This window comes from Solanum stenotomum, chromosome 1, assembly GCF_019186545.1.
Source record: "Solanum stenotomum isolate F172 chromosome 1, ASM1918654v1, whole genome shotgun sequence".
NCBI lineage: Eukaryota > Viridiplantae > Streptophyta > Magnoliopsida > Solanales > Solanaceae > Solanum > Solanum stenotomum.
The window spans coordinates 5,469,818-5,487,572 of NC_064282.1; the positions used below are offsets into that span (position 1 = coordinate 5,469,818).

The window sequence follows — 17,755 nt, forward strand, 5'->3', positions numbered from 1 at the left end:
TAGTTTTTGGACAGCAGGGGCACCAATGTCCCAAAAGTATGACGGAGGGTATTTGCATACCATTTACGATAGTTCGAGAATATATTTGTCCTTTTTCCCATTAAAAAATGCACACATTTTCAAGTAGCCCCGGAGAACATAATGATTTTCCTTAGTAACAATTTTTTTATCCACCCTGATAAATCTTTGTTTGTTTTACAAAGTTAACACAAATTAGATCTCTGCAACACCTGAAATTGGATCAGTACCCTCATACAACATTCTTCACATCCTGAGGAATATGCACTTCCATTGTTGTTTATAATGCAATGCCAATATATTAGGATCCAATGGAACATAAAACAATAATCGTGGTGGTTGCATATTGTTGGAGGGTGAGGGGGTTAGTCAAGCATCTAAATGGTCAATTCTACTCAACTATTTAATTTAGTCACAAAACTTGTGTCCCAAGAGGTCAACTACCTTGGAGGCTACGGTTTCTGGTGCTTCTTTTAATATTTAAAAAAAAAACAGCAGGAACATGGAGGCAAGCTAATATAAAAAGGTGCATATTAGAAGTTTCAGAATAGTCCTCTCTTCATCTATTCTCTAAAAATGAGTCGTCAAAAAAAGAAGGAGAAGCTTGTCAAACCTCAAGAAAAGACTAAAAGCTTCCTAGAGCCATGGCCAAATCTCCCTCAACAGCTCCTCGACTTTATGGGAAGGCAACATCCTGATGAAACCAATCGTCTTATGCAAAACATCAGCTTCCTTGGTGTTACTAAATCATGGAGATCAGTACCTAAGCAATGTAGTACCAAAAATGCACAATTACCCTGGCTTGAAATTTCCGACAAAGATCATTTCTTCCAGTCCAAGACTCAAGAGCATACCCTCAACATCCCATTTCGACTAGGTGAATATTGGTGGTATGGTAGAAGTACATCATGGGATAATCCTTGGACACATTTTCATGGATGTTCACACGGGTTGATTGTTGCTGGAGGGAAGGATCCTGCAATGTACTGTCTCTTGATTCCTACTTCAAGATTCACTTATCGGAGTATTCCCACTTGGGATCCCACAATTCCATTCAAGTTTGCAACTCTGTCTTCAAATCCTTATAACAATAACAAGGCCTGTTTTCTGATGGTGTTAACAGGATGTTCCACTCCAGCCTTTGTGGTTTCTCATCTTGGATACCAAAATAAATGGATGAAAGAAGAGAACACCTTGCTTGACCCTAACTGCTCAAAAAGGAAACTAATGCAATTTACTAATGCCATCGGCTTTGAAGGTAAGTTCTATGCATTAAGTTTACAAGGTACTTTAGCTGTAATCGAAGAAATTGAATCCAGGTTTCAAATCACTAAATTAAGCAGAAGCCGGGCTGTTCCATCAGTTTTTCCAAAACACTTCACAGAGTATTTACTTGAATCCAATGGAGAGATCTTGTTGATTTTCTTGATATTTGAACAATCGATTAGGAAGGTGGATAAAGTGGAAGTGTTCAAGCTACAGATGGATGATCTATCATGGTTAAAATTGGACAAGCTTGGAAATAGAACATTGTTTGCAGGCACTAATTATTGTATGTTCGTTAATGCAAGTCAATTGGGCTGCAGAAGCAACTGTGTCTATTTCACTGAGCGCGCTACTAATACTTGGCGGTTTTATGAAATGGGAAGTGATACTATTTCTGCCTGTTTTGATGATTATGGTTCTCAAACAATAAGTCCAGTATGGGAAGAGCCAATAGTTGAAAACAAATTTCTTGTAAGATGAAAAAGGAAAGTGTTATATCCAGTTTTAATTAACTTGTGTGTGTTGTATTACCAATAATATAAATAGAACAGCATTCAAGGAACAACTTGAAGCTCTTCATCTGCCATTGTAATTTGTCATAATTGGAATGTCCGGTTAATTGAACTTTCTTTACCATCTGGAGTAGATGAACGTACTCGGGAAGGAAATGATCTTTACATGAAAATTTAAAAAAAATCACTTTGATGGGGATTGGCTGGATGATATGCAAAATTAAATTATTTTGAACCAGAGAAAAATAAAATTGGTTGTAGGGTAGATCAACTGCTCAGTTTCTATAAGTAATTTGGATGTGAAATACATTACTTGCTAGTTGGATTTATTAATGCAGCTGTGAAATACACTATTTCTTCAAAAGTGTCATATGTACACTAAGCATTCTTTGTGAACTTACAACAAAGCTGAATATTCTGCAAAATTTCTCTGCTCTCAACGAGATAGTTCAACATCATGACTTGCCATTAGTTAGCAAGTCCTTGTTTCCTGCCATCCTCATTTGGTGAATTCACGACTACATTTGTCAGCTTGCAAGGCTCGGCTTCTTCTAGCATATGAACTACCATCCTCATGGAAGGTCTTAATGCTGGCGTCCTTGATGTGCAATGAACTCCAATTTTAAGAACCTCAACAGCATCTTGTTTGAACCCCTCGAAAATGCTTGAATCCACCAAATCGATCATGCTAGTTTTGTTTCTTATCTTGCTACAAACCCATTGGACTATGTCACTGTTATCCCCGTACTCTGCATCCACTGGCTTCTTTCCAGTCACCAATTCCATTAGCACCACCCCAAAGCTATAGACATCACTCTTCTCGGTCACCTTGGTTGTGTAAGCATACTCTGTTGTGTCAAACAATGAAGAAAGAAAAAATTTAGAATTTGCCAAAGTTATTTTTAAGTGACAATGAAATGGAAAAGGGAAGAGAAAAATATGTACCAGGAGCAATGTAGCCATGTGTCCCAGCTACAACCTGAGAAGAGTCCTTAGTACCATTAACATGCAAAACTTTGGCTAATCCAAAATCAGCAATTTTTGGCTTCATCTGTTCATCCAACAAGATGTTGCTAGACTTGACATCCCGGTGCATCACGGGGCTGTCATATCCGTGATGCAGATACTCAAGCCCTTGAGCAGCACCTAATGCAATATCATATCTCACCAACCAATCCATCTTGACTTTCTGAGACGTGTGCAATCGGTCCCATAAGCTTCCATTTGTTAAGTATTCATAAACCAGCATATTTGAGTCCTCACTTGTGATGCAACAGTACAATTTGACAACATTGACATGCCTAATGGAACTTAACGTGGTCACCTCAGCATCATACTCCTTTGATCTTCTATTCTCCTTCACCAGTATGGCCGAGCTGTCCCGATAACTTTTTTGGTCACCAGAATCGGATTTAACAATGTGTTTCACAGCCAACTGTTTTCCACAATTCAAGACTAATCTGTACACATTCCCTGAACCACCTCTACCAATCAAATTTTCTTGCTTCAATGCCTTCAAGACTTGATCTTCACTAAAGCTCAATACATGAAACTGTTTGATATCCCAAGAATCAAGTCTCTTTACGGGAGTGTTCTGATTATTGTGCTTAAACTTCACATACACGAAACACGTAAGTGACAGAACAAGAACAACTACCCCAGCTATCAAGCACAACATGACTGTCCTGTGGTCTCTAGATGTGTGAGGATCTGATGAACATGGCCTGAGACTACCAAAATTCTCACTACAAAGATCTGGATTTCCCAAAAAGCTATTACTAAAAGCTTTTATTGATAAAGAATCCGGTATGCTACCACTCAACCTATTGTTTGACAAATCAAGAAGGCTTAATCTTAAACTCGAAAGGGTCGCTGGAATTTGACCTGAGAGGCTGTTATCAGATAGATTGAGAGAGTTCAAGCTAGGCAAAGAGCCAAGACTTTCGGGAATTGCACCAGAAAGTGAATTACCAGCAAGATTAATTTCACAGAGAGAAACACATGATCCAATAGAATCTGGAAGACTTCCAGAAAACAAATTATACTCTAAATGAAGAGTATTAAGCTTCTTAAGTTCACCTATTGCTGCTGGAATATCACCAGAGAACTGATTCGCGCTCAGATTAATGGCTACTAATGAAGAAACTTCTGATATTGCCTGTGGTAATTGACCATTGAACCGGTTGTAGGCTAGGAACAACTGTGCTAAAGACTTTGCTTCACCAATATTTGATGTCACTGGGCCTTCAAATAGATTCAATGTCAGATCAATGATTTCCAAATCTGGCAAACTCCAAATTCCACTAGGGACTACTCCTGAAAGTGAATTGTTGCTAACCCGTAAACGCTGCAACGACAAACAATTAGCATAATTCGAAGGTATCCCACCAGTGAAGTTGTTCTGGAGAAGCAAAAGATCAGTCATACTCCCTTTCTTGCACATATCAGGTGGTATTGAACCAGTGAACATATTCTCAGAAACATCAATGTACTGAAGTTCTGCCCATGATCCAATATTTTGAGGAAGAGAACCAGAAAACATGTTTCTGTACAATGACAGTTCTGTAAACTTGAACTCTCCAAATTCAACAGGAATCTCACCAGAAAAATGGTTTTCAAACAGCTGCAAAGATTCAAGAAGAGATAAAGACTTGAGCTCTGAAAGATCACCTTCAAGATTGTTACTTGAAGCATCAAAATTGACAAGGCTACTGAGATTCCCAAACCCCACAGGGAACTTTCCTGTGAGTCCATTAGAATAGATCTCAAGCTGTTTAAGCTTAGAAAGTTTGATTATTCCATCTGGGATTTTGCCTGACAAGTCATTATATGAAAGCTCAAGATTTTCAAGCAGAGTGAGATTTCCAATACCTTCTGGAATTTGGCCTTCAATACTACAATTGGTAAGGTAAACCCAATATAACTTATCAAGATTCAAGATTTCAAGAGGGAATGGACTTTTATTAAATGAATTGTCACCCAAACTCAAGAAAGTTAAACTAGTAAGATTTCCAAGTGAACTCCATGGAAATGAACCAGAGAATCCACTTCTATTGAGATTCAAAAACTCCAATTGACTTAAAGAAGACAAATTTGGAACTTCCCCTGAAAAAGAATTGTTACCCAAATCCAAATACTGCAACTCTGTACAGTTTTTCAAATGGTCACTGACTCTACCATACAAGTAGTTAGTACCAAGAGAAATCTTTTCTAGTGATTTCAGAGAGCATAGTGAATCAAAAGAGACAACCCCAGATAGATTCTGTTCAGAAAGATTGATTTCTTTAACCAATTTGCTATCAGAATCACAGAAAATTCCAGTGAAGTTGCAAATGTTATTCTGAGGTGTCCACGTGTCAAAAAGATGTGAAATTTGTGTTGTTTTCAGAGTGGATTTGAAATTCATAAGGAGTTGTAACTCATCTTGTTGATAAGAAGGAGAAATCAAGAATATGAAAAAACAGAGCAATAAAATTGGGCATGGCCGGAAAAAGTTGGCACTGGCTGACATTTTTTTTTTTTTCGCTAGTAAGAAGAATAGAGAAGAAAGTTTGGTATGGTATGGCTATGTTTGATGTTTGGTTTCTGTGGGAACATGAAATCCACGAGAGAGAAAGTGGAGAATTTTTTCTCAAGAGGGTGGCCATGAGAAGTTTCCAATTCTCTATATTCACACTCGTCAAGAGTTTCACATGCTGATTTGGAAGATTGTTTTTTTTTTTTAATTTGATGTCCAATATTATTTTAGAGACCGATTAATTTAAATTTGCGTTAATCTCATTCTAAGAAAAGCACCTCATGACCCGAATCCTATACCTCTTAAAAAAAGAGCAGTTTCGTTGGGGGTGATTTGGAAGATTGTTAGTCCTCACTTTCAATTTATTTTTATTTTACCTTCTTTTTTTTTTAAATTCGTTTAAAAAAATATTTTTTTTAATAGTAATTTTTCATTTTTTGACTCATGTTAAAGACAATAAAATTAATGAATTTTTTAATATATTTTATATATGTTTTATTTAAGATCCTAAACATTAAAAATCTTGCTTATTTTTTTAAATATTTATATTCCGATTAAAATTAGATAAATAAATTGAAACTAAAAAAAAGGAAATACTAGTACATTACATATGCTGGTCAAATATTAGTACATCTCTCTGACGAGAATAATCAACAACGTCAAATCAAGTGGAATAAATATTTGTATACAAGTGTACTAGTAATAGGAAAAAGGAATTTTAACCTTTTTTACTATTCTGTCATTCCTTTGTTTAAATTTATTTGTCTTACTTTTTTTGATAATTCGTTTTTAAAAAATGTCTTTTTTATTTTTTGATAATTTTTTAATTTTAATTTTTTATATAAAATATTTAATATCACAAGATTAAAGCGAATAAATTATTGTTAAGCCAAAACTGAATAAGAAACTAAATTGCACAATAAATTATTGTTAAGCCAAAACTAAAATTATTGTAATATATTGAAGTATTGTCGGTTGGGAGGTGGTGGGGTGGGGTAGGGTGAGGGCGGTGTTTTTAATTTTATAAGAAACTAAATTGCACAATAGAGACCCTCACAAATTTCTATATGCATATCCTAATTCCTAGTCTTTCTTTCCAACAACTTTCAAATTATATCCTAAATGGAAATGGAGAATTTTAATTTAATAAGTATAAATTATCACTACACTCTGCAATTCTTTTGAAAATTTTCTATTTTGTGTCTATGTCTAGATCAGCGCATTCAAAATTTAGATAATGTGAGATTTGAATTTAAATAATTATTCATAGAAATTGCACATAAATTGATGGTTCGATGGATATGCATACCTCATATTCCATAAATTAAGTAGGAAACTAAAATAGCATAGACATTTCTTCGTATTAGTTGTGAAAAATAAGATCTTTGTCCCTTTTTAGTAATAATTATATGGAATTAGTAACATGAGTACAAAAACAGATAGGCAAAGTGACATAGTGAAATCTAATAATGGCCGCTAAGGTTGACTCAATAGCTGCCATTTTTGAAGAAAAAAAAGGAGTAGCAGCTACAAATCAATCTTGCCACGGCTTATTTCTTTTGTTATAAGACTTTATGCTATAATAATAATTATATGACTTTTGCTACCTATCTTTTTGGACTTAGGTAAATGGAAATTCTAATTGATAACTGACTAATGATTTACTACCTTTTCTACTCATGATGATTTCTTTTTCTAACTAACTTTAGCCAGCAGCATGTGCATCCTTCTCAAGCTCTTGGTCATTATCAAAACATTTCTCTTATTCAAATTATATATGTGTATTTTAATTTGCTTTTAGCATGAACGAATATAGAATTTTAAATTAATAAATATTATTAATACTCTTTATTTTTCTGCAACAATAAATATAAGTTCAGTGTGTGTTCTATATGTATCATGTCTTGAGTCGCTGAAATAGTTCGATATATACAAACAAGTTATAACATTTTAATATATATTTCAAATGACACTAAATAAATATCATCATGTCTTCACTTTAATCCTTGTAGACGACCATAGTGCACTATATATTCTTAATACACTACGTACACATTTGTTTTTAGTCCTCTCTCTTGGTATAATGCATGTTAATTAGACGAACTTTTTTTGGGTCATATTTTCATGAAAACCATGTGCTACTACTTTAGACCAAAAGAGGAAACGGTAGGTGAAACTTATAAAATGATCGTACCAATTATTGTAGCAAGTGAAATCTTTTATTGATTGAATAAATAGCAAATAATCTAAATTCAATAGCAAACTAGTATTTTTTAAAAAAATCAGCTTATAAGTAATTTCTTTAATTAATTAAAACACAATTGTGAAATTAATATCAAATTTCAGTTTTCTGCAGGCTTACGGTAATGCCACAATCGAAATTAAAGAATTACAATTAATAAGAAGTCACTAGAAAGAATATGGGAAAATATAAATAATAATTAATTAGAATCAGATGCCTAACTGATATTATGAATATTTTGCTTCTACGCTTCCATTTGATAGTGATTTTTAGTCACCTTAAAAGTAAAAGAATGGGAAAGAGATCTGTACATTTATCCAAACTTCAACACATAGAAATCGTTCAATATATCATAATTTAAATCGCGGTGTCACAAATTCGAATCAAAATAATATTTTTTATATTATAATGTTAATGGTATGAGAAAAAGCACACGAAAGAAAAAGGATAAAAAGAAAAAGAAACTAATTAATGAATGATAGTGGGTGTTTAAATTATGTGAAGAGCCTAATAAACCGTAACACATAATTGACTTATCATTAAGGGACAAAAAGTAAGTAGTTGATATGAATAAACTATTGACAATGCTTTGTATTTTAGTTGGAAAAAGTACAACTTTAAGTATAGTTGATGCATCAAAATCTTGGGTATAGATAGACAAAATGATCATTATTCCTGAAATCAAAAGATTCGATGCATGTGTGTTGGTTAAGATTATTAAATGGCTCATTAGACTTTTGATATAAATTTATTCTAGCTGGTTAGAGTTATATATGTAAGCATTTATAATGTAGAGATTAGTTATGAGAAAATCTATGTATTATTTTATATAGGTAAGTATTAGTTATGAAGGGATCCTGTATAAAATAACACATATCATCATTTATACAAGTATTAGTTATGAGAATTTCTAAATTGCAAACTAAACACTATATTAATTTATATGTAAACATATAACTCAAAATAGTGTAGTATTTAACAAATTGGTCCAATTAAGGTTTGAGGTTGTTCAAGATTTAAAAATTTGAGTCTGGAATTCAAAATGTTATCTCATCTTTGTTCTGATAAAATGAAAATAAGTATTAGAGAAATACCTTTGATTGTTCAAGAGATTCACATCTATTAATTATTATATAATTATAAAATAAAAATTAAATATACGGCAATTCATAGCACAAATTGGAGAGAGTACATTTTCATTTATTTGACTGGTCCAATTTACTTCTGAGTAATACAAGGCAACCTTTTGGGTCTTGGCTTTCACTTGGACCAAAATTTTACAGAATTTAGGCCCATTTGTTTGCAGCCCAACTAAATTAGTACTATTTTTTTTAGCAGATTTTCACTTATTCATAAACTATTTTTGTGTGGACTATAAAATGATTCTGATTATGGAAGTAAATGATATTTGAAAAATTAATTTTATATTAATTACTTTTATTACAGAAATATGTGACATAGTGTTCGTTAAAATAAAAAAAAATATGATCGGTAATAATCATATAGAAAATGTTTATTGAATTCACAATAATATTCATTATACTTAAAAGAACATATCAATCAAAATCTATAATGTCTCACTAGCAAATGAACATACGAGTTGCCTGAATGTGAATTACACAATCAAGTATTTGAACACAAGTTATGCCCAAAGTCATTTAGTCAAAAATACATTTATCTAGGAGTCACACACTGCGTCATAAAAAAATAAATGTATCAAAAAAAAATACTACTTAATACTTAAGAAGCAATACTAATTGAGACTTGAGAATCATCGTGTACTAAGAGCCAAAGAAATTATAAGCTTCAAGTTGGGGAAAAAAACTGATTTTTGTGTACCACAAACATTATAGCATAGGGATAATTCTTGACAAAAATTGTTTTCCACAAAAAGTTGGAAAAAAAAAACAAAAATATTTCCTTCACCATTCACCTTATATTATTATCGTTTTATCCACACAACATTTTTCCCCCTTTTTAAAAAAGAGTTGAAATATCCTAATTAGAAACAGAAAAGACACAAATTTTCTTTCATTCCAAAGAATCAGGAGGAAGATGCAGCCATTAGGTGCAGAAGTTCACCAACGAATTGCCAGAATTTCAGCTCATCTTTACCCTTCAAATCCCCAGGTCTGTTCTTTTTCTTCTGGGTATTCAGTTGAATGAATTTTTAAGTTTAATAGATTGTGAATTCTTGAACAAATTATTTGATAATTAAAACTGTTGTTTTTCGCTATACTCATAAAGATGGGAGTTGGGTCTATTTTGGAAAGAACAAATTGCAGAGCAAAAGGTGGAGCAGCTGGATTCAAAGTTGCTATATTGGGTGCTGCTGGAGGAATTGGGCAGCCACTTGCAATGTTGATGAAGATGAATCCTTTAGTTTCAGTTCTTCATCTCTATGATGTTGTTAATGCTCCTGGTGTTACTGCTGATATTAGCCACATGGACACTGGTGCTGTTGTGAGTTCTTTTCACCACAACCTTCACTTCTTTTTTATTAGATTATCGGGTCAATTTCACGTATAGTCACTGAACTATATGCACGATTAATGTTAAAGTACATAAACTTTCGTAACTCTACTGTTATGGTGAGCGAAATTCAGTTACCTTAGTATAACATAAGTATTTGTTACTTTAGTGTTGTAGTGGATACAGATCAGTAACTTTGATGTGACATCCAAAAGATAGTTTTGTGACTCGCGGTTATAATGGTGAAGTTTAGTGACTATGCGTGAAATTTAATCCAGATTCGCACCGGGAAGTCCCACTTTCTGGTAAAAATGTTACAAACAAAAGTCAACTCCATACCCAAAGCCCAAATCCGAGAACTATGGTTAAGGATGAAGGAGTGCTTACCATAACCTTTTGTGGTTGAAATTAACTCTTCTAAGATGGCGAATAATATTCTTTTTTTCATTTAGGTGAGGGGTTTTCTAGGGCAAAGTGAGCTTGAGGGTGCACTTACAGGAATGGACCTTGTGATCATACCTGCTGGTATTCCACGAAAGCCAGGAATGACAAGAGATGATCTTTTTAAGATTAATGCTGGGATTGTGAGGACCCTCTGTGAAGGAATTGCAAAATGCTGTCCTAATGCTATTGTTAATTTGATTAGTAATCCAGTGAACTCCACAGTTCCTATTGCAGCTGAAGTTTTCAAGAAGGCAGGTACTTATGATCCAAAGAAGCTTCTTGGAGTTACCTCACTAGATGTTGTGAGAGCCAACACTTTTGTGGTAAGTCTTCCCGATATTATACCACTTTGAAAGAGTGTTCTGTTCTCGTTGAACTTCATTAACTTTGCTCGATTTCACTGTTTATTTCTTAGCGTCCTCTATATCAGCTAACTGTAATTATCTAATCTTTCCCAAGAGTCAATGCTTTGTTTTTTGATAGATTTTCGTGCTTTTGAAATTTCACCAGACACCTCTATCACTGTTTTGTGGCTCCATCCACTTACTGCTAGACCTTTCTTTTTCTTTTTCTTCTCCTTTGTATCTGATTGAGGACCTTACAGGCAGAAGTCTTGGGACTAGATCCTAGGGAAGTAGAGGTTCCTGTGGTTGGAGGTCATGCTGGGGTGACAATTTTGCCTCTTCTCTCACAGGTCTAACAAATTTATACTTAAGCAGATATACAAAGAGAAACTTTCCTGCAGCCTGAAATCTCCTCTGATACTGTTAATGTGAACTTTGTAATGTATTGTAGGTCAAGCCTCCTTGCTCCTTCACACATGAGGAAACAGAATACTTGACCAAGCGCATTCAAGATGGAGGAACAGAGGTTGTTGAGGTATTGTGCAACTACCATCTAGCACAACGCGTGCACTACTTTGCAATTCAGCATATACTGATAATTTCTTGAACCAGAATTGAACTGTCATTTGTCACCTCAAGAATTTTTATCTTTGCAGGCAAAAAAAGGGGCTGGATCTGCAACTCTATCTATGGTTAGAATTACTCCTTGAATTATTTCAGTTTATGCTTTCTGAACATTGAATATGGGCATATTGAGTAAAACTGAATCTATTGCAATGCCTATAGGCATATGCAGCTGTAAAATTTGCAGATGTTTGCCTCAAGGGCTTAAGAGGAGATGCCGGTGTGGTGGCTTGTGCTTTTGTAGCTTCTCAGGTACTTTCTCAAACTTATTGGCTGCCCCCTTTATAGCCAATCAAGAGCAGAAGGCTAGACATAAGTGCAAAAGTCCTAACAAGCCGGCTTGTTTTCTTTTCTGTCAAATTTTCCTGACTGGCCAATAACAATTTTGACACAGGTCACAGAACTCCCTTTCTTTGCCTCTAAAGTACGACTTGGCCGTACTGGAGCTGAAGAAGTCTATCAACTTGGTCCCCTAAACGAGTATGAGAGGTAAGAACACTCAGCTTGACCTGCAATTCTTCGGATATTTGATAAGTTAGTCATCTGACTGAGTAAATTCCAACAGGATTGGACTTGAGAAGGCCAAGAAAGAGCTTGCTGAGAGCATTCAGAAAGGAATTTCCTTCATCAGGAATTAGTATTGAGTTTCAAATTCAGTAATACTTTTTCTGATTGTCTGGTAAATATTATAAATGAAATGGTTGTCTGTCAAGTACTATGCTAATAAAGAGTATCTACATTTTGTCTGTGAAACGAATATTATTCAAATATAAGCTTCATGTGCTTTGCTAGTTTTGGTAAAAGAAAAAAAGAACAAACTCTTCTGTGTTCCACCTGATGGAAAGCGTTCTCATGTTAAATTGGTGAACTTCCAAGACATTAAATATGAAAATAATCTAAAGACTGTTGAATACCAAAAAGATCTGGCATATATTCCTGATACTTCTTTGATGAATTCTTAGAGAGTCGGGTCCCTTCGTGCCTGATGTATGTAATAGCTATAAAAACAGAGGACAAAAGAAGAGGGCAATTTAATCTATACAGTTTTGCTCAAACACAAATCTTGCCCGTCTAAGCAGTTTACAAAGTGAATGGGTTTGGAGGTTGGTGAACAATTGGAGTCTTTGACATGGAGACATTGCCCAACTGCACATTGGGTACCACTGTATCCTCGATAGTTATCGGATCAACCTGCACAATTTTCTCTGGCACAACTTTGTCACCATCTACCTTTGCCAGTACTTCAAAATGCATCCTTACCGTTTCAGGCTTAGTTCTCCACTCTGGATAACCCTCCAAATTGAACCCATCTCCTTCCTTCAACTTCTTCTCAACTCCAAAACCAATCTTCACAAAAGTCTGGGCTGATACATCTGCCTTCAGCAACTTGAAAGAACCCTTTTTACCTGCTTTAGGACCCAGTATATTAGAAAGCAAGGCCTCAAAACCAAGCAAGTTCGAGTTTGAACCATTGATAGATGTAACTGGCCACAATGTAGTGAATTGATTGGGTGTAAGAAGTGCAGTGGTTTCTCCCTGGAGATCAATAGTGGAGACGGCGTCCATGGCTTTCAATTTTGATACTGATGACAACTCAACAAGACCAGGTGCAAGCCGTTTAAGCTTAAGTTTGTTAGCAGAAGGGGCAGATGGTGAGGCGGGGGATGTAAGAGATGTAGGACCAACAATTCGAAGAGAGAGGAGAGGTCGCTCTTGAGCAAGAGAAGCTTGACGTAGATATTCAGCCAATGCCAACATACCAGAGGCAAACCCATTTATTGTTCTGTTGAAGGGCAGTGGAAGTTCTATAGGGTGGCGCAGGCTAACAGATCTGGCACCCTTGACGGTAACGACAGCACCATCAGCTAAAATCACTTTCCTCAGCTCCCCAGCATCCACATCATGCTGCATGTCGTTACCGAGAACAGAAGCAAAGTAGATCAGTGACATGAAAATTAGCAAGAAAATAGAACGATTAAAACTTAAATCATTTTCATATTTCTTAGACGAGTAGTAGTGCAGACAACTAACTGAAGAAAGACAATCAACACATCAAACACACTGACAAGTAAGCCAATGTAAGTGAACTTTGGATAGTTAAGCTACATCCATCGCCATCAAAGGAATCAAGATTTCAGTAGAGTGACTCTCTATTTCCCAGGACAGATATAAAATGTCAACCTAACGTACTCAAAGTAATTCAGCTAAATCCACCAACAAGANAAGTTCTTCAAAGTTTTGTTCTAAGTATCTTGGGAATACAAGACGAACAACACAAGACAGGAACACATTTCTATCCAATAAAACCTACAACAACCAAGATCCTAGACAACATGATCAATGCTTATTAATAAGAGCAAAGGGCATCATTGAACATGAAACAATGGAAGACCACTGCCACCAAGAGACTGATTTCCAGCTTAAAGCTCGGAGAAGCATACAATTGAACATAGGGTCATTCAATAACTATTTAAGCAAAAGAAGACTCTCTTTTCTGGGTTAACATCAATAGCAGACTCTCTTGAAACACCAAAAAGAAAAGGAACACGACAAGAGAGCCCCTCGCAACTAAACATAGACAGGAATACCATGCATCCCAAGGTATTAGAGTTCATAACAAAACAAAAGACAGAGCCAAAAAGAGGAGGGAAATATTCAACAATGCCATAGAGGGTACTTAGTACTTACTATTGACAAGCAAAATTTGTTGCTGAATATATCAAATAAGAAAGCCAACTTTCAAAAGACTTCCAACATAATGTACAGTATTATACAAAAAACTCAAGGCAAGGTTTCACTTACAGGTAGTGAAATTCTCATGTCCTTGGCATCCTGGATCCAGAGCTCCATGGGACCTGCCAAAGTAAATGGTGCCAAAACAGGCACCTGATTCTCCAATGTCCGCCTTTCAACCAACCCATTTTCTTCACCTTTCTCTACCCGGAAAATGGGCAAATCTACAAATTCCCATTTATTCACATCCTCCAAAAGCTTTAAGGGAATAACTTTATTATCAACTTCAACATCAAACTCATAAGACACCGACCTACCCACAAGAGCATCCCTCAAATCAAACCCAGATATCTTGAAATCCTCCTCTTGAAAACCTAACCCCTTTACAATTGACTCCTTCAAGTCCTACAAAACAAACAGAAAATAAAATCAACAATCAGAAACTCCAAACACAATCCCAACTTCAATACGAGAAAACAAACCCTAAACCAAAATCTCACGAGTAAATATCTGCCTAATTGCGTTGTTACCGTAACACAATCAGCCTAACGAAACCAAAACAAATCACAACAACAGACTAACAATGATGTATCTCTAATAATTAAAAAATTTAAACACCTAATTGATGTTAATATAATCAATAAGATCCAAACAATCAATTTTGCCTCCATATTCTGATGTGTTTCACATCATTGAAAACCAAGAAAATCTTGAATTACAAAATCAATCCTGTCTCTCATTAGGTAAGAAAACAATTGCACATAAAGATTAATAAAGAAAAAAAAAAAGGTTCATGACTTACAGAAATAGCTTTAGGATATGGAGGATTAATATCTTTGCCAGCGACAGAAGCTGCAGATGAAGAAAACCGAACAGCAATCGCAAGAACAAAGATGACCAAGAAATAACAACAACGGGATGATCGTCTCAAATCCATTGATAAATACTTGGAAATTCTAAAGAAAAGGAGATTTGATACCTCAAAAAAATAATGGAATAGAATGGGAAATTCTCAGATCTCAAGTAATGCTCAAGAGATGGATTCTTCTTCTTTTTTCTTTTTTTTTCTAATTTAGAATGAAAAAGGGTGGGATGTGTTTAATTGATTTTTGTGGGAATTCGTGGTTGAGAATCGAGAGTGATGATGACGTGGAATTGTTCGACCAATGAGAGGTGAGGATCTGATGTGGGGTTGATATAATTGGATGAATGACATGGCGGTTGTTTCATATGGTGGGACCCTTCATTTAAAAATTGTTAATAATTAGACGGTACCGACGACGCCGTTTGGTAGGCAATTTGATTTGGGGAAAAAGAAAGTGGCTTCGCCCGGGCTCGAACCGGAGACCTTCAGTGTGTTAGACTGACGTGATAACCAACTACACCACGAAACCTTTTGTGTATAAGTTATTGTTTGTAATTAAATATAATTGAAGAAAATCACACTTAACTAGTTTTTTAATTGTTCTACGAACCAATAGATGTGGTGTAGAAGATGGAGTTGTTCCTTCCTTAATCATAGGTCTCGAGTTTGAGTTTTGTGTATGAAAAGTTTTTTGGTAGGGAGCACTCCCTCCTACACTGTGAATTTAGATTAGTTGAGCTCNAAATCACACTAACTAATTTTTTAATTGTTCTACGAACCAATAGATGTGGTGTAGAAGATGGAGTTGTTCCTTCCTTAATCATAGGTCTCGAGTTTGAGTTTTGTGTATGAAAAGTTTTTTGGTAGGGAGCACTCCCTCCTACACTGTGAATTTAGATTAGTTGAGCTCCAATGCGGGAAGTGAATGAGAAAACAAAAAAAGAAAATCAATTTTTTATCTAATTTACATTTTTAGTTCACTTCTAGCACCATATCAACTACCTGAAATTTAGTCATATATGGTGCGAATTTCACACAAAAATGCATCAAAAAGGTATTCAATTTTCACTTGCCAATTATTCTACAACTTGAGGTAAAAAATATACGAAGTTTAATTTGATCTTGGCATGCCAATTTTTATGCAAAACAATGATAAAATGTTGCTTAACTTCAAGCTAATATTCTTTCAAGTTTGATTGTGAACACCTTAAATTTATTTTAAAGCGACAAAAATGTTAGTAATATTTTATACAATGTGACTATATCTTAAATAGTGACGCTGAATCTCTTTCGTGCACTTCCCTCAAAATGGATTAAGTAGGTAAATAGTCATTTCTAATAGAGAGTTTTCTAATACATGCTATCAAATAATAATTAGACTTCTCTTGATATGTTATTAACATTTAGTCACTCTTTTGATATGATAAAAATTTGGACAAAAATGCTCCCAACTAAAACACAAAACAAATCCGACAAACATTAATACTGGAATTTGAAAAGAATTTACTAGTTGAAGTTAAAGAATGATTTATGGAGTTCAAAAATTGCTAAAATTTCAAAATCAAGAAAGAATTAATGGGATTCTAACATTTTATAAGTTTAAAATTAGAATAAGATTTACGAGGTTCAAAATTAAGGATGATTTATGGGTTTAAACCTCTATAGGGGCTCTGCTCTCTGCACAACATTGAGTCCGAGACTAACTATTGGGTCTCTATTGATTGGGCTTAAACACACATTCTGAACGTGAAACTTTGGACTGGATTCAACAACATTTGATCCTACATATGGCCCATCAAAGCACAAATAACTCTGGTCCAACAAGTTTGCACATTCGTGTATATTTTTTTATTTTTTATTTTTCAAATATTAAGATTAGCAGAATAAAAAAATATTAAATTTAAGGGAAAAGGGTCAAAAATGCCCTTAAACTATGTGAAATGAATAAAAATGTCCTATAGTTTGGCTCAAAAATGCCCTTACCGTCAATATTTTGGTTCAAAAATGCTGGTATTTTTAAGAGAGAAGGGTTTAAATTTGGCCCAATCACATTAAGCAATATAATAAATAAATATTGTATTTAATAATTTTACTTTAAGGGAGATATTAAAAATAAAAGCAAATATGAGTCAGGATTAACATCAAGGGTATGTTTGAGCCGAAAGGGGGACGTCAGGGATGTTTTAGAGCCGATAGATGGATGGAGGATAATTTTATACCAATTCAAATACTTGAGGGAATTTTAGACCCTTCTCCATTTTTAAAAAATAGGAGTATAAAACTAATAATCTTTAAACTCTATTGAAATACTGGCAGTATAAATACTCACCTGTTTTTCTTCCACCTAATTTAAAGTGACCGACCATAAATGTGGTCAAAAAGTGATATAAAAGGTACAGCAGGATAAATAATTCTGTCAATAAATGCCAAAATAGAAGATGTTTAGTTTCAATTACAAGCTCTCTTAATCTGCCGCGTATAAACCTTTGGTCATAATTCTCTACCCAAACGCATTTGCTGTTTTTGACCTTCTAGAATGTTGGACTGTCTTCGACAGGAAAATTTTCAATAAAATTAATATTGAGTTTTCTTAAATTATTTTATTTTGTGTGTAAATTAATAAAGTATATGAGTGTCATTATATTGTTGGTACAAACTAGACGATCCACCCCTGAAACCTGGAAATCCAGCTAGAAGGTTTAGTTCATTATCTTTATT

At 34.6% G+C, this 17,755-nt stretch overlaps 4 protein-coding genes and 1 non-coding gene across 5 annotated transcripts; 2 read left to right on the forward strand and 3 right to left on the reverse strand.

Annotated features, from left to right (window-relative positions):
- Positions 1-544: 544 nt before the first annotated feature.
- On the forward strand, positions 545-1,848 carry LOC125853572 (uncharacterized). Its single transcript, XM_049533288.1, has one exon. The coding sequence runs from the start codon at positions 595-597 to the stop codon at positions 1,762-1,764; it is 1,170 nt and encodes a 389-aa protein (XP_049389245.1). The 5' UTR covers positions 545-594; the 3' UTR covers positions 1,765-1,848.
- A 211-nt stretch (positions 1,849-2,059) lies between these two features.
- Positions 2,060-5,394, reverse strand: LOC125853570 (receptor-like protein kinase 7). The gene is made up of 2 exons (XM_049533286.1): positions 2,742-5,394; positions 2,060-2,644 (listed from the first exon to the last, which is right to left on the reverse strand). Exons 1-2 carry the CDS (start codon positions 5,305-5,307, stop codon positions 2,265-2,267), a joined length of 2,946 nt encoding a protein of 981 aa, XP_049389243.1. The 5' UTR covers positions 5,308-5,394; the 3' UTR covers positions 2,060-2,264.
- A 4,050-nt stretch (positions 5,395-9,444) lies between these two features.
- Positions 9,445-12,167, forward strand: LOC125853573 (malate dehydrogenase, glyoxysomal). Its single transcript, XM_049533289.1, has 9 exons — positions 9,445-9,685; positions 9,803-10,018; positions 10,480-10,794; positions 11,076-11,165; positions 11,267-11,350; positions 11,472-11,507; positions 11,602-11,691; positions 11,834-11,928; positions 12,005-12,167. The coding sequence occupies exons 1-9, from the start codon at positions 9,611-9,613 to the stop codon at positions 12,075-12,077; spliced, it is 1,074 nt and encodes a 357-aa protein (XP_049389246.1). The 5' UTR covers positions 9,445-9,610; the 3' UTR covers positions 12,078-12,167.
- A 176-nt stretch (positions 12,168-12,343) lies between these two features.
- LOC125853571 (uncharacterized) lies at positions 12,344-15,271 on the reverse strand. The gene is made up of 3 exons (XM_049533287.1): positions 14,975-15,271; positions 14,242-14,577; positions 12,344-13,344 (listed from the first exon to the last, which is right to left on the reverse strand). The coding sequence occupies exons 1-3, from the start codon at positions 15,107-15,109 to the stop codon at positions 12,520-12,522; spliced, it is 1,296 nt and encodes a 431-aa protein (XP_049389244.1). The 5' UTR covers positions 15,110-15,271; the 3' UTR covers positions 12,344-12,519.
- Positions 15,272-15,492: 221 nt separating this feature from the next.
- On the reverse strand, positions 15,493-15,566 carry TRNAV-AAC (transfer RNA valine (anticodon AAC)). Its single transcript has one exon. It is a non-coding gene; the product is annotated as a tRNA-Val (tRNA).
- Positions 15,567-17,755: the final 2,189 nt, after the last annotated feature.

Coding starts and splice junctions, on each gene's coding strand:
- LOC125853570 (XM_049533286.1), bottom strand. CDS start 5,307: ATGTCAGCCAGTGCCAACTTTTTCCGGCCATGCCCAATTTTATTGCTC. Junction 2,645..2,741: donor ACATGGCTACATTGCTCCTG/GTACATATTTTT, acceptor TTGACACAACAG/AGTATGCTTACACAACCAAG.
- LOC125853573 (XM_049533289.1), top strand. CDS start 9,611: ATGCAGCCATTAGGTGCAGAAGTTCACCAACGAATTGCCAGAATTTCA. Junction 11,166..11,266: donor TTTTGCCTCTTCTCTCACAG/GTCTAACAAATT, acceptor AATGTATTGTAG/GTCAAGCCTCCTTGCTCCTT. Junction 11,692..11,833: donor GTGCTTTTGTAGCTTCTCAG/GTACTTTCTCAA, acceptor ATTTTGACACAG/GTCACAGAACTCCCTTTCTT.
- LOC125853572 (XM_049533288.1), top strand. CDS start 595: ATGAGTCGTCAAAAAAAGAAGGAGAAGCTTGTCAAACCTCAAGAAAAG.
- LOC125853571 (XM_049533287.1), bottom strand. CDS start 15,109: ATGGATTTGAGACGATCATCCCGTTGTTGTTATTTCTTGGTCATCTTT. Junction 14,578..14,974: donor CATATCCTAAAGCTATTTCT/GTAAGTCATGAA, acceptor TTTGTTTTGTAG/GACTTGAAGGAGTCAATTGT. Junction 13,345..14,241: donor ACATGAGAATTTCACTACCT/GTAAGTGAAACC, acceptor AACGACATGCAG/CATGATGTGGATGCTGGGGA.